The sequence below is a fragment of the Lingula anatina genome, chromosome 2, assembly GCF_051362555.1.
Source record: "Lingula anatina isolate TDL-2025a chromosome 2, LinAna3.0, whole genome shotgun sequence".
NCBI lineage: Eukaryota > Metazoa > Brachiopoda > Lingulata > Lingulida > Lingulidae > Lingula > Lingula anatina.
The window spans coordinates 27,616,377-27,632,265 of record NC_141768.1 but is presented as its reverse complement, the minus strand read 5'-3'; the positions used below and the strand labels follow the sequence as shown (position 1 = coordinate 27,632,265).

The 15,889-nt window shown below is 34.7% G+C and overlaps 1 protein-coding gene across 7 annotated transcripts in view; it reads right to left on the bottom strand.

The window, feature by feature from the left end:
- The window catches only part of LOC106159040 (protein arginine N-methyltransferase 2), a 30,377-nt gene that overhangs the window by 4,005 nt on the left and 10,483 nt on the right, over positions 1-15,889 (bottom strand). For 3 of the 7 annotated variants that reach the window (XM_013535209.2, XM_013535210.2, XM_087007303.1), the window contains exons 5-10: positions 14,419-14,490; positions 14,039-14,203; positions 13,625-13,800; positions 7,232-7,498; positions 6,729-6,900; positions 6,299-6,371 (exon numbers count right to left, since the gene is read on the bottom strand). In XM_013535209.2, coding sequence (XP_013390663.2) covers positions 6,300-6,371; positions 6,729-6,900; positions 7,232-7,498; positions 13,625-13,800; positions 14,039-14,203; positions 14,419-14,490 — 924 coding nt within the window. In that variant the 3' untranslated portion in view covers position 6,299. Of the gene's footprint in view, positions 1-234; positions 405-441; positions 600-2,395; positions 2,520-6,298; positions 6,372-6,728; positions 6,901-7,231; positions 7,499-13,624; positions 13,801-14,038; positions 14,204-14,418; positions 14,491-15,889 lie in introns of those variants that run through there. The other 4 variants (XM_087007302.1, XM_013535207.2, XM_013535208.2 and 1 more) reach the window with 4 other exon arrangements.

The window sequence follows — 15,889 nt, the reverse complement described above, 5'->3', positions numbered from 1 at the left end:
ACAAAAAATTAGTTTAAAATTTCATCTCCAGACACTATTCCCTCTCATTTGTCAGCTTACTCACATCATTGTTTTATCTCCATGCACCATACCAGAAAGTGCTCAACTCCCAATGGCTACGAATTCATAGGACTAGGAATGTCAGCACCCACCTGTCGTAACCTGGGCTAATCCTATCCACGACAAATAGTCAGAGTAACTAATCTCACACAATCAATATCGATCTCATCCTACCTTAATAACAGTGCTGCATTTCCAAAACCGTCCGCCTCTGATCGAGGAAAACAGCCTTTGTGATGGTGGGCTCGAATTCCCGCCATCTTTTGGAGAATTTCTTTTGGAAAATTAAAAAAAGTGCACAGTGAGGTCCTTTCCCCCTTCTGTCTAGGCTAAATACTATACTCTGGTTTCCCAGACGCAAAACCTTCTTTTAACCCTTACCAGTCAGTTTTGTTATTGCGTCCATTTAGATGGTTCTTAGCGGGCCGTCGGTTCATTTTTCCGAACCATTAGTCAAACAATCCCCATGCAGATTTAATCGGGCGAATATGATTTTTAATATCCAATGCCAACTTTTTGCTCAGGCTTTTGTGCTATGAATACAAGATTGCTGACACGATTACTTCTACAGCGGTAACTTAACACCACAAGCAGCCTGGATAAGAAATTATTTTCATATCGCATTAAAGATCCGTCTTTTTGTCTGTTTGTACAAAGCAAATGCTGTAACAAGATCTTATTTTTTCAAGAACAGAGCACGTCAAGTGTCGAGTATTTGCCGTATCCTTTCAAAAAACAAAATCACAATGCTAATCTTCCTTTCAAACAAAGTCACATTTCCGACCTGCAATCCATTACAATAGATAAAGGATAACATAATAAAGGTTGTGTACATATTGACGTAATACGCAGGTAAGAATATACTGTGGAAATAAAATTGTCAGGGCGACGTGACAAACAAAAAACCCAACAAAAACATAGAGTACAATGCCCAAGGGGAATTTGGCTCACTAAAGCTTCAAAATTATAAATATTTGGTCATTTTCATTCAGTTAATTTCCAAATGAGATAAATGGTTATTCACTATTGGGAACAAAATACCATAGCAGGGCATCAGAACCCCTTCACGATGACCTAATCTACAGCACTTATATTTGGGGTTTAGTTTGAATCAATCATTTCTTTCTCAATAGTAGCATAAAATGCTCTATTTTAAGAACTTTTTTTTATGAAACTGATGAAAAAAAAAACAGATGAGAAATGTGAACAGGCACATAAGCTAACCCATAAATAATAGTTCTCGGGGGAAAAAGTAAAGTCATTTTCAGCATGCAATTCACACATCCATCAATGTATAAGTTAAACACTTCACTCTCCAATATCCTAAGGGTAATTGCCAAAATATATGGGATATAATGTCAAGATCATATTCTACAATATTCCTTTCTGTACGATAATTTGTTGGTTGAATGACTGAGGCCGCTGCAAGTAAACAGAATAAGTGGCAATATTAGAGCTGGGAGGCCCATATCAAAGCTTACCTAACTGAGGACTGCCCCCAAGTTGTGTACACCTTAATGGCTCGACTTGTTCCATTCTAATAGGCCATTAAACAGCAATGCAGGAGAAGTTGAAAATAAATATTTCTGCCATTCAAATTTTGCTAATTTAATAACCTTAAAGGGAGTGGAACACAACTACCTTCATTACAACAAGTGGGAAAAATGCACTTCGTTCTGTTTCAAAAGTGAGTGAATGTAGTCTTCACTTTAATCCCATAGGTGCTTCAATATCGGAGTTTCAGTGAAAAAGATTGTTCACCTGTTATGAAATAATATGTACATCAAAATTCAATGCCAAAGCAATATTTGATGCATTTAATCATAAAATGTAAACTGGTTAATACAAAAATCAAACAATGAAAATGGCTGCTACGCCCACAAATTTCATATCATGACCTTTTTTGTCATGAACACTTGTGTTACCTGCTGTATATAGTAATATGAGGATATATTCAGTGACACTTCTGACATTTTTGACAGACGGGCCTCATTTAAAAGATAAAGTCAACAAAATCATCTCATTTGAAATCTGCCTCTTAAAACTACCAATGGACGACACAACTATTTTGTTTAGACAGTTAACAACACGATATTTCAAAGGCATTTATCATTTGCCAAAGTTTCATTATTAAAACACCCTTTTCAAAACATAAATAAGTGTAAAAAAGACTGCATAAGACATAAGTGATTTAATTAAATCTGTTGGTGTGCTCCACTCAAGATTGCTTTGAGAGAACTGTGCTGAGCACAATTATCAACAATCCAGAATTTTGAAAAGTTCACACAATAATGTTAAATCATTATCATGTAATAATCATATGCAAAAATCTTACCTCATTCTATTAAAGCTGTTTAAATTGCAAAATGATCCACTCTATTGCAGTAAAAAGTGTATCTCACTGTGTCTCAAACATATTCCTCAACAATGTGTTTTGCCTTTAATGCAATATAACATGTTTTCTGTATTCCGACAAACCTGGCTACCCCTTCTAAGCTGATCACTTCTTTGAAAGAAAATTGAATAAGCTTTTTGAAATCAATAACAATAAATTATTTAGCAGGTTGCATTGAAGCATATCTGAGTTGTTTAATGACTAAAGACCCATTCACACATAACTGGGACTGATCTTTTCAGCTTCTTGTTTTGCCAACAAATGAGGCAAACACAATTACTCAATGATTAACTTTGAGGCATATTTCCTCCATGAACAGTACTGTTTCCCATTTTAACACTGCAAGACTGACCCTTGCCCATTGCTATTGAACCCTATTGGTGAACTGCTCAAGGCAGCCAAGCTTACAGAATGCAATTTTTGTTGTGATTGTTCTTTTGTGTTGCAAACAAATCTGAACCTTTAAACTGCTTTGGAGTTGATTAAGTGTAAACGTTTCACATAAAACTTAATTATTTGATATTCAGCACACACTAAATATATTATGTCAGCGGGAGAGATTTTCCCCATAATAAGCTACAAGCAACTTGTGTTAGCAACCTACTAGGGACTAATAAAACTTTCTTTTCAGTGATCACTTATCCCCTCCCATCCCTCCTTACTCCCAGCTACTATATATATACACACATGCTGAAAACGATAATTGTACAAACAATGCTTCTCTTCAATGCTTTATGTACTTGAGTAAACTTACCTTGATTAGCCAGTAAACTTACAATGATTGGTTTTATAAATATTGAAAACAAAACACCTGACAAGGTGTGAGGAACACTGCAAAAAAGGAACAGTTTACTAAAGTCATGCAGTGAACTTTGCATGTCAAGAAGTCAAAAAAAGCAAAAACCTTAACCATTCAAAGGCTGTACTGTATGGTAACATAAATATTATCTTATCAAACTAATATAATGATAAGACATGCCTACAATAAACACTTAACCTGCAAATGTGTTTGTTTTTTCTATGAGCACAGTCAATGTCTTAAGCACAGTTGATGACTGTGAGAAATTCAATAAAACTAAGTACAAACAAAGGGATTAATCTGAGGCCAACGACCATGAATGGGTTCTAATGGCTCATACAGGATAACATTAAAATGTTTTTTTTTTTAAATCATGAAGACATTTGAACAAACAGCTCCAAATTTAAGAATTTCAGTAATCAAATTCATCAAAAGCTCACCAACTCACCCCTGAATATTGAAATTAACACACTTTTTGTAATCACTCATCTCCCTACACGTGCCACACCCAAATGTGCCTTCTCAACTAGAGCCTTAGGGATTTAAGTAGCTTACAAAAAAATCAATGAAATTGGCTCAGGAATTTTAAGTCAAATTTTCCCTGAACATTAATGAGTTGGGATAAAGTCTTGGACTGGTTCCTTAATAGAGGTTGTGTATTTGTCTTTCTTTAATGCCTCCGTTTATGTGTGTTGATGCAGCAGATAACTATTACTGCATATATACCAGTACGTGGATATTCTTATCTAGGTTACCTTGCCCGCACAGACAGTGTGTTCACAAATGGACCAAATGATTATATAATATAACTCATGCCATCAGATAACCAGCTTCATTAAACTGGGATTTAAAATTCTAAAGCCTGATGGGGTTACCACTGTCTACTTATTATCAAATTACTTTGAAATGCATAAAATCTGGTGGTTGATGAACTTCTCTGAACCTTTAGTAATTATCATTTAAATTTTGTCTTTTTTACAGTAGCAGGTAGTTCCATATGTGGGAGAGAAGAGAAGTCACTGGTGACACTGCTAAGAATATTTCCTATCTAAGTCAGTCTAGCTGTAAACATGTCTGAGTGACCTTCTCAACTCCAGATTTCCTAAGGAACCCTCCTTAAGTCTGATAATATAATCGGAACATCGGGACAATCAGCCCATTATGTAGATTTCCCCTACGTATTCTAACCTAGTTTATATCCTATGTATATAAAACCATTTTGATAATTGCAGAGGTGTTTAAATGAAATATATTCTACTCATTTTAAAACTTTTAAAATTTTCTCCTTTTCACTCATGGATGAGTTATAAGCTTTACATAAAAGAGATATCACAAAGTACATGGTACAGGGTACCACTACAAATTTACACTCACCTTTGTGAAAGTCTATAACTTGATTCTGCCACTATTTACGTATATCATTTAGAAAAAAATTAATTTATATTTTTTCAAAAGCCAATATTTGCTATTTAAATCTTTGCACAGAGGCTATAAACTTTGTGGGCTTTAAAAAAGACATCTCTTTTAACTGCTCTCCAAGACCCCAAAGCTGTTGCCAAGGCCTAGGCGTACTTGGAAAGAAATGCAATGTGAGACAGATATAGCCAGTGTTTGATCATTTAGAAACTCAAGTGTTTTGTTTTCTGATAATCAATTCACCTACTGAATATTTTAAGAACAATATCATCATTATTTTAAGTAGAAAAAAGACCCAACCCACTTTACACCTTTATCAAATACAGCATGAAATTCAAAATATCCACACCAGAATAATCCATATTATCAAGAATGTATTCTTGATATTATTTTTGCAATGTTTATTTTATGATTGAAGAGATATTTCTAACCAAGGGTAAAAAATAAACTCTGTTAATATTGTAGACATTCAAAGTAGGCCGGGGGGTTCAGATGAACCACCCTTTTTGCTGGTAAAAGGTCCACTCTGAGTAAAATTTGATCTAAATACATAAGGGTTTCATGGTAAAAGGCCCACTTTTTCCAAAAAAGAGCCTCCCTCTTTGAAATTGCTGTCTACAGCAGTGCCACTGTATTGATGTCTGGTTATAAACACCACTTAGTGATGTCTATGGCTACTAAATAATTACTGCAAGTATTGAGGTTCTTTTCACATAGTAGAAAACAGGCTCGTGCATAATAAATTTCTATATCTTAGTCAAGTATACAATACTTATAGTATGATGCTAGCTTACCATCAATGCTGTGAGCAGCTGACTCGGCATTAAGACCACACCTAGTTAATGATTATGAAATACTATGAAATACTATCTATATTTGTAATTTTGGTATTATTTAGCTGTGTAAAATTTTCTTTTATATTTTTTTGTATTATTGCTATTACTTTATCTCTGTACATTTTCACCAGCTCAGTCTGGTATAGAAAGTATGAATAAAGCATATATTTAAATATTAAGCAAAATTCCCTAAGTTTGTAAAATTGAAAGATATGTTCATGCACACCCATATATACATTAACACATAATTTGACATCAATTAAAAGACAAATGACTTGTGTCATACTTAAAAGTCACGGTTAAATTGATTATCTATTATGAGCAAGGGACACCTATAAATCAAAACCTTGAAGGCTGAAGTTTCAGTGGAAGACTTACAATTTTCCTACTTACAAGCACTAGTATATATTTATCAAGGAACAGGGAAGTAAACAACAGTTCAAACAGAGAAAACAAAATTTTAGCCAGAGTAGCACCACCCCATCTCCATTTATACATCAAATCTGCACAACTTTCCAGGATGACTTTTAAGGCCTCTAAAAAGGGAGCTACGTATTCATCATCCCCTGGAGGAAATTTTCCATGTGTGAAGAAGGTGTTTCTGTGCCTTTGCAAACAGCACTTCTAATCTTAGTGCAAGAATTCATTCCATTTCTGAAGATTAACAACAATATCTTGTGTTATATCTTATCTTAAAATGTCTTGAAATTAATAACCTCAAATAAATACCAATGCAATAATTCAATCATAATGCTCAACCAGGCATAACTATTATGCTCAACTGAATCTCACCTTAGTCTTTAGGTTTGATATATTCATCCTTCAACACTTGATCCATCCAAAGGGGAAACACTTTGTGAAAACTCTGAAACCACACAATTATTTCATCTTATTAAACAGTAAAAAGAGAACAAACCAAGAATGTATATGTTGCAGACTAACAGTTGTAGTTCATGTGTACCCAGACTTCTGTCTGGCATAGAACATTGTACAGGACTTCATCTATCTTTCCATACATTGTATCTTTCATATTCTAAAAGGTAAAAAACAAAGAGAATAAATATAGGACAGTATAATAATCTAAAAGTTTAAAAAGATAAAATATACCACAGGTTTTATCTTTCAAAAGATCATACCTCAAAACAAGGCGAGTTAACCAATTATTTATCCTACAAGATATTTAAGTTGAAAGAAAAAATCACCATAGAAAAAGATTTTCTACCTGAATTCTTTCTTTGTTTACTGACTTAAGGACCTGGCCCTGAATGATAACAGTCAGATGTCTTCTCCACTCTGTATTTCTGATCAGAGTTATCCTCCCAGTAACCTCATTGTCAGGAGCCACAGAAAGAGGCTCATCTAACATGAAGAGATGTTGGTGCCAATGAGTTTGACTGAAAATATTCAAGAATTAGGCATCCGGTGTTTTCACAAGTATAACTATTATAATCAAATTAAAATCATAAAAAAATTAATGCACAGAAAAGACTAATATACTAGACAAAATGTAAAAAGAAAACCAAATGGGAATGAAATAAATACTGTATCTCCAGATAATAGTGTCTATGATAGCTTTCAGTGCTTGTGTTAACTAAAATGGTTATATGGATGATATTATGGATAACAATAATTATTATAATATTAATTCCTCCAAGCAGCTGTACAAAAGAATTAACATCTGCAGTAAAATGAAACTAATTTTTTTAATCCTGCTGAGCTGTGTACCTGTGTTTTGGTCCTGTGCTTAATACTACCATGGGGCTGTCAGAATCAGGATGGCTAAAACCCACACTGAACCAACTACAGAAACCATGCAGTGGTCCACTTTTCTTAACTAGAAATGAAAAATCCTTGTCAATTTTTTCTAGGTCTTGTATCTGGACGTGTTTCATATTCAATTGTAGAATACAGGTTTCCTCTGCTAAGCAGTCTTCCTCAGAAAGATTATGGTTATAGATGGGTTTGTAAAAGAACTCCTTTACTGCTTCTTCTCTGAAAATAAATATTATACCACAACATACACTTTTTATATGTCAGACATAAGGGAAGTGACCTCAGTATTAAAGTGCAGCTGTCACTGGCAAACAAGCCACACAGTAAAAATAACTAGAGGATCAGAGAGGCGATACCGCCTCCGAATATTGTACCACCAGCTGGAGCAAGCGCATTCGTATAGACCCCCACATACACAAAATAAGGGACACAGCCACCAGTCTTATGCTTGACAAGCTATAAAAATGCAATCAACAAGAATTTTCAAAATACGCAAAAAATATATATAACTTAAAATGGTACAATCAAAGTTAAGTTCATCGTAAGGTAGGTCAAAGGTCAATTTCAAGGTCGCAGTAAATTGCCAGTATATGACTTCCTATTCAAGTTCAATAGTAACTATGGACCTATCTCAGCCAGTTTTGGAGATAAAAGGAAAGCAAAATTTGCAAAGTTCAGTTCATGGTGAAAAGTAGGTCAAAGGTCAATTTTAAGGTCACATATAGATTGCCAGTATATGACTTCCTATTCAAGTTCAATAGTAACTACGGACCTATCTCAGCCAGTTTTGGAGATAAAAGGAAACCAAAATTTGCAAAGTTCAGTTCATGGTGAAAAGTAGGTCAAAGGTCAATTTCAAGGTCACAGTAAGATTGCCAGTATATGACTTCCTATTCAAGTCCAATAGAAACTACGGACCTATCTCTGCCAGTTTTGGAGATAAAAGGGAAGCAAAATTTGCAAAGTTCAGTTCATGGTGAAAAGTAGGTCAAAGGTCAATTTTAAGGTCACATTTAGATTGCCAGTATATGACTTCCTATTCAAGTTCAATAGTAACTATGGACCTATCTCTGCCAGTTTTGGAGACAAAAGGGAAGCAAAATTTGCAAAGTTCAGTTCATGGTGAAAAGTAGGTCAAAGGTCAATTTTAAGGTCACATATAGATTGCCAGTATATGACTTCCAATTCAAGTTCAATAGTAACTATGGACCTATCTCTGCCAGTTTTGGAGATAAAAGGAAAGCAAAATTTGCAAAGTTCAGTTCATGGTGAAAAGTAGGTCAAAGGTTAATTTTAAGGTCACATTTATATTGCCAGTATATGACTTCCTATTCAACTTCAATAGTAACTATAGACCTATCTCTGCCAGTTTTGGAGATATAAGGGACTAAATGTTATAATTTTGGAGTTACCATAATGTGCCTTAAATTTCGTACAGAAAAAATTAATCAAAATAAAGAAAATGTCATTTTGGTCAAAATTCTTGAAATAGGAGGTGCTCTGAAGTTTCAGAAGTTCAAGTTTGATGAAATAATGTCATTTTTGAACACAAGTTGTCTGCTTTGCCAAGCCTAATGTTTTATTTTTCCAGAGTTCAAAATTTATTATCCATTACCGCACTGCACATTTTGCTTTTACCACCAATATGTACTTTTTGATACAGCGTAACTCGAAAACCGTATGGAATACAAAAAAACCGAGACCACCTCCAGTATTGGGCTTTACATGCAAAGTTCAGTTCATGGTGAAAAGTAGGTCAAAGGTCAATTTTAAGGTCACATTTATATTGCCAGTATATGACTTCCTATTCAAGTTCAATAGTAACTATGGACCTATCTCTGCCAGTTTTGGAGATAAAAGGGAAGCAAAATTTGCAAAGTTCAGTTCATGGTGAAAAGTAGGTCAAAGGTCAATTTTAAGGTCACATTTAGATTGCCAGTATATGACTTCCTATTCAAGTTCAATAGTAACTATGGACCTATCTCTGCCAGTTTTGGAGATAAAAGGGAAGAAAAATTTGCAAAGTTCAGTTCATGGTGAAAAGTAGGTCAAAGGTCAATTTTAAGGTCACATATAGATTGCCAGTATATGACTTCCTATTCAAGTTCAATAGTAACTATGGACCTATCTCTGCCAGTTTTGGAGATAAAAGGAAAGCAAAATTTGCAAAGTTCAGTTCATGGTGAAAAGTAGGTCAAAGGTCAATTTTAAGGTCACATATAGATTGCCAGTATATGACTTCCTATTCAACTTCAATAGTAACTATAGACCTATCTCTGCCAGATTTGGAGATATAAGGGACTAAATGTTATAATTTTGGAGTTACCATAATGTGCCTTAAATTTCGTACAGAAAAAATTAATCAAAATAAAGAAAATGTGATTTTGGTCAAAATTCTTGAAATAGGAGGTGCTCTGAAGTTTCAGAAGTTCAAGTTTGATGAAATAATGTCATTTTTGAACACAAGTTGTCTGCTTTGCCAAGCCTAATGTTTTATTTTTCCAGAGTTCAAAATTTATTATCCATTACCGTACTGCACATTTTGCTTTTACCACCAATATGTACTTTTTGATACAGCGTAACTCGAAAACCGTATGGAATACAAAAAAACCGAGACCACCTCCAGTATTGGGCTTTACATGCAAAGTTCAGTTCATGGTGAAAAGTAGGTCAAAGGTCAATTGTAAGGTCACATTTATATTGCCAGTATATGACTTCCTATTCAAGTTCAATAGTAACTATGGACCTATCTCTGCCAGTTTTGGAGATAAAACGGAAGCAAAATTTGCAAAGTTCAGTTCATGGTGAAAAGTAGGTCAAAGGTCAATTTTATGGTCACATTTAGATTGCCAGTATATGACTTCCTATTCAAGTTCAATAGTAACTACGGACCTATCTCAGCCAGTTTTGGAGATAAAAGGAAAGCAAAATTTGCAAAGTTCAGTTCATGGTGAAAAGTAGGTCAAAGGTCAATTTTAAGGTCACATATAGATTGCCAGTATATGACTTCCTATTCAAGTTCAATAGTAACTATGGACATATCTCTGCCAGTTTTGGAGATAAAAGGGAAGAAAAATTTGCAAAGTTCAGTTCATGGTGAAAAGTAGGTCAAAGGTCAATTTTAAGGTCAAATATAGATTGCCAGTATATGACTTCCTATTCAAGTTCAATAGTAACTATGGACCCATCTCTGCCAGTTTTGGAGATAAAAGGGAAGAAAAATTTGCAAAGTTCAGTTCATGGTGAAAAGTAGGTCAAAGGTCAATTTTAAGGTCACATATAGATTGCCAGTATATGACTTCCTATTCAACTTCAATAGTAACTATAGACCTATCTCTGCCAGTTTTGGAGATATAAGGGACTAAATGTTATAATTTTGGAGTTACCATAATGTGCCTTAAATTTCGTACAGAAAAAATTAATTAAAATAAAGAAAATGTCATTTTGGTCAAAATTCTTGAAATAGGAGGTGCTCTGAAGTTTCAGAAGTTCAAATTTGATGAAATAATGTCATTTTTGAACACAAGTTGTCTGCTTTGCCAAGCCTAATGTTTTATTTTTCCAGAGTTCAAAATTTATTATCCATTACCGTACTGCACATTTTGCTTTTACCACCAATATGTACTTTTTGATACAGCGTAACTCGAAAACCGTATGGAATACAAAAAAAACGAGACCACCTCCAGTATTGGGCTTTATATGCAAAGTTCAGTTCATGGTGAAAAGTAGGTCAAAGGTCAATTTTAAGGTCACATTTATATTGCCAGTATATGACTTCCTATTCAAGTTCAATAGTAACTATGGACCTATCTCTGCCAGTTTTGGAGATAAAAGGGAAGCAAAATTTGCAAAGTTCAGTTCATGGTGAAAAGTAGGTCAAAGGTCAATTTTAAGGTCACATTTAGATTGCCAGTATATGACTTCCTATTCAAGTTCAATAGTAACTATGGACCTATCTCTGCCAGTTTTGGAGATAAAACGGAAGCAAAATTTGCAAAGTTCAGTTCATGGTGAAAAGTAGGTCAAAGGTCAATTTTATGGTCACATTTAGATTGCCAGTATATGACTTCCTTTTCAAGTTCAATAGTAACTACGGACCTATCTCAGCCAGTTTTGGAGATAAAAGGAAACCAAAATTTGCAAAGTTCAGTTCATGGTGAAAAGTAGGTCAAAGGTCAATTTTAAGGTCACATTTAGATTGCCAGTATATGACTTCCTATTAAAGTTCAATAGTAACTATGGACCTATCTCTGAAAGTTTTGGAGATAAAAGGGAAGAAAAATTTGCAAAGTTCAGTTCATGGTGAAAAGTAGGTCAAAGGTCAATTTTAAGGTCACATTTAGATTGCCAGTATATGACTTCCTATTCAAGTTCAATAGTAACTATGGACCTATCTCTGCCAGTTTTGGAGATAAAACGGAAGCAAAATTTGCAAAGTTCAGTTCATGGTGAAAAGTAGGTCAAAGGTCAATTTTATGGTCACATTTAGATTGCCTGTATATGACTTCCTATTCAAGTTCAATAGTAACTACGGACCTATCTCAGCCAGTTTTGGAGATAAAAGGAAACCAAAATTTGCAAAGTTCAGTTCATGGTGAAAAGTAGGTCAAAGGTCAATTTTAAGGTCACATTTAGATTGCCAGTATATGACTTCCTATTCAAGTTCAATAGTAACTATGGACCTATCTCTGAAAGTTTTGGAGATAAAAGGGAAGAAAAATTTGCAAAGTTCAGTTCATGGTGAAAAGTAGGTCAAAGGTCAATTTTAAGGTCACATTTAGATTGCCAGTATATGACTTCCTATTCAAGTTCAATAGTAACTATGGACCTATCTCTGCCAGTTTTGGAGATAAAAGGGAAGAAAAATTTGCAAAGTTCAGTTCATGGTGAAAAGTAGGTCAAAGGTCAATTTTAAGGTCACATATAGATTGCCAGTATATGACTTCCTATTCAACTTCAATAGTAACTATAGACCTATCTCTGCCAGTTTTGGAGATATAAGGGACTAAATGTTATAATTTTGGAGTTACCATAATGTGCCTTAAATTTCGTACAGAAAAAATTAATCAAAATAAAGAAAATGTCATTTTGGTCAAAATTCTTGAAATAGGAGGTGCTCTGAAGTTTCAGAAGATCAAATTTGATGAAATAATGTCATTTTTGAACACAAGTTGTCTGCTTTGCCAAGCCTAATGTTTTATTTTTCCAGAGTTCAAAATTTATTATCCATTACCGTACTGCACATTTTGCTTTTACCACCAATATGTACTTTTTGATACAGCGTAACTCGAAAACCGTATGGAATACAAAAAAACCGAGACCACCTCCAGTGTTGGGCTTTACATGCTCTACAAAATGCAAAAAAGAATGGGTCTCTAGCATTAACGGTTCCCGAATTAGAGACAGTTTTCAGTTTCGGTATCTTATGGCCGCTACTCCCGTGTAAATGCACCGATTGACCCCAAATTCATGGAGATGAAAGATGACCTGAAGGGTAACACTTTCCAATAATATTATTGGTTAAGTCTGTGTGGTGTCTGAATAACAGGGCAAAAAAATTTTTTTTCGTAAAAAATTTCATTTTTTTGAAAATTTTGGCCCATTTGACCTTGAAGTAAAGGTCAAAGGTCAAATCCAAGGGTATATTTGAAATCTACACATATGACTTTTGGAAAGACGTCTATAGAAATTTTTCCCATAACTCCTTCCGTAGGGTAGATAATTAGCATTTAATTTTGCCATTTTTAGACAAGGGTGCATTGCAATGAGTGCCACACCCAGACCCCAATACCGACAAAGCCCAAATTTTACGTGGAACGAGTTGAGATTATAGGTGACCTAAATCCATGAGATGGGTATGGGGGGCCTTACCGTCTAGGAGGAGAAGCGGTAACGGTAGCCGTCCGGCGGAGCCGGCGGAACGATCCGGACGAGACCGAAACCATGTGTACCGCCAGCGCTAACGCTGGTGGTACAATAAGTGAAAAGGACAAAAGTAACATTTAAATTTCATCAACAACACTTTTTATATTTTTTGTACAGATAATCTTCACATAATCCACTTACTGCTTGTAAGATTTTTCATTTCAGATCTGTCTACTTATTTCAGCTATTTAAAATTGTGTGGGAAATTGTCAGGCACACTAAGCCTTAAGGTGATCATTTGTGTTTTCTGGGCGAAGAATTGTTTAATGTATAACATTGATTAAGTACATTACTACTCGAGGTTAAGGCATAGTGATTTAGAAATTGTATTTTGGGTCAGTAACCTCGGATTACACAATGTACGTCTTGAACATCTTCATCAAACTGCCCTGAAATAGCTGTTACATTTTGCCCACTCACCTCAATGAGGAGAAGTCATATCCATAGACATTGTCCCAGGCCTTGACCTTAGCTTGATGCACACTCTGAGCACTGCATGGTGCGAGGTACAACTGGGCTTCAGACGGCCATATCACACCATCTTCTTTCAGGCACTTGTCTCGACCTAGTATCACAGTTTCAATCATGAACTCAAACTGAAAGATAAATATTAAGAAAAGGAATAGCATTATGAAGTATGTTCTTCATCTATTATTTTTGCTTTAAATACCCAACTAATGTTTTCAATTCATTCATTTGATTGTGATGTTTATCATCTCTTATGTGACCAAACACCAAGTGCCACTAACTTTAAGAATTAGTATACAGCAAAACCCAAGGTAATAGTGTATTAAAAATTAAAACTTCTGATATTTTATATACCATTTTTCTTACCAATAGCATTGTCCCCATCCATTCTGATATGATCAAATCCACTTTTTCTGGTAAAACAATGTTTTCCATTTCCCCTTCAATCACTGTAATTTGTTCACCCAAGCCATTTTTATCCACTAGTGATTTAGTGTAATGAGCAATATCACTAGCCTCCACTGCATAAACCTATTAGAAATAATTCATGACATTTTGAATATTTACAATAGAGAGAACATATGTCCTTTCAAAGTCAAAACTGAACTAAAAAAAAAAACAGAAAACTTAGCAATCTGCTACAAAGTTTAACATTTCAAAAATCACAAACACCTGGAATTTATTTCAGTGACTTGTTGTATATATTTATTTAAAATTTAAAAAAAAAATTACTCTGAATGTCTTACCTTTGCTGCCTGTCCCACGGTGGCAGCAAACATACTCAATATCCCTGTACCACAACCAATGTCCAGGACAACCTAAAGTTAGTATTCATTATGCAATAAATAAATAAATAAATAAATAAATAAATAAATAAATAAAAACGAAAATGGGATTATTTCCCTTTTTATGTACAGACACAGATGTGTCTGTACATATAGCCATCATCTGCGTCTGTCGTCGCCGTCGCCGTCGTCGCTGTCGTCGCCGTCGCCGTGCACTTTTACCGATAACACGATAAGTGGAAAACCATTTTGCCTTTTGATTTGAAACTTGCAGAACTGATGAATATTCATAATACGCAGGTCAAGTTCGAAAATCAGCATGATCGGGTCACTCTTAGGGAATTTATGCTGTTTTTTCACTTTTTTCAACATATATGCAGCACCGATAACACGATAAGTGGAAAACCATTGTACCTTTTGGCTTGAAACTTACAGTACTGATGAATATTCATAATACGCAGGTCAAGTTCGAAAATCAGCATGATTGGGTCATTTTTAGTGAATTTAGGCTATTTTTTCACTTTTTTTCAGCATTTTTGCAACACTGATAACACAATAAATGAAGAGCTGTTTTACCCTTTGGCTTGAAACTTACAGAACTGATAAATATTCATAATACACAGGTCAAGTTCGAAAATCAGCATGATTGGGTCATTTTTAGTGAATTTAGGCTATTTTTTCAACATATATGCAGCACCGATAACACGATAAGTGGAAAACCATTGTACCTTTTGGCTTGAAACTTACAGTACTGATGAATATTCATAATACGCAGGTCAAGTTCGAAAATCAGCATGATCGGGTCACTTATAGGGAATTTATGCTGTTTTTTCACTTTTTTCAGCATATATGCAGCACCGATAACACGATAAGTGGAAAACCATTTTACCTTTTGGCTTGAAACTTGCAGAACTGATGAATATTCATAATACGCAGGTCAAGTTCGAAAATCAGCTTGATCGGGTCTATCTTAGGGAATTTATGCTGTTTTTTCACTTTTTTCAACATATATGCAGCACCGATAACACCATAAATGGAAAACCATTTGACCTTTTGGCTTGAAACCTACAGAACTGATGAATATTCATAATACGCAGGTCAAGTTCGAAAATCAGCATGATTGGGTCATTTTTAGTGAATTTAGGCTATTTTTTCACTTTTTTTCAGCATTTTTGCAACACTGATAACACAATAAATGAAGAGCTGTTTTACCCTTTGGCTTGAAACTTACAGAACTGATAAATATTCATAATACGCAGGTCAAGTTTGAAAATCAGCAAGATCGGGTCACTTGTAGGGAATTTATGCTGTTTTTTTTCACTTTTTTCAGTATATATGCAACACTGATAACACAATATAAGAAAAACAGATTGGCCAATTGTCATTATACTCGCAGGAGGGGCCAATCTTACTAAAACGCAGGTTGAGTTTG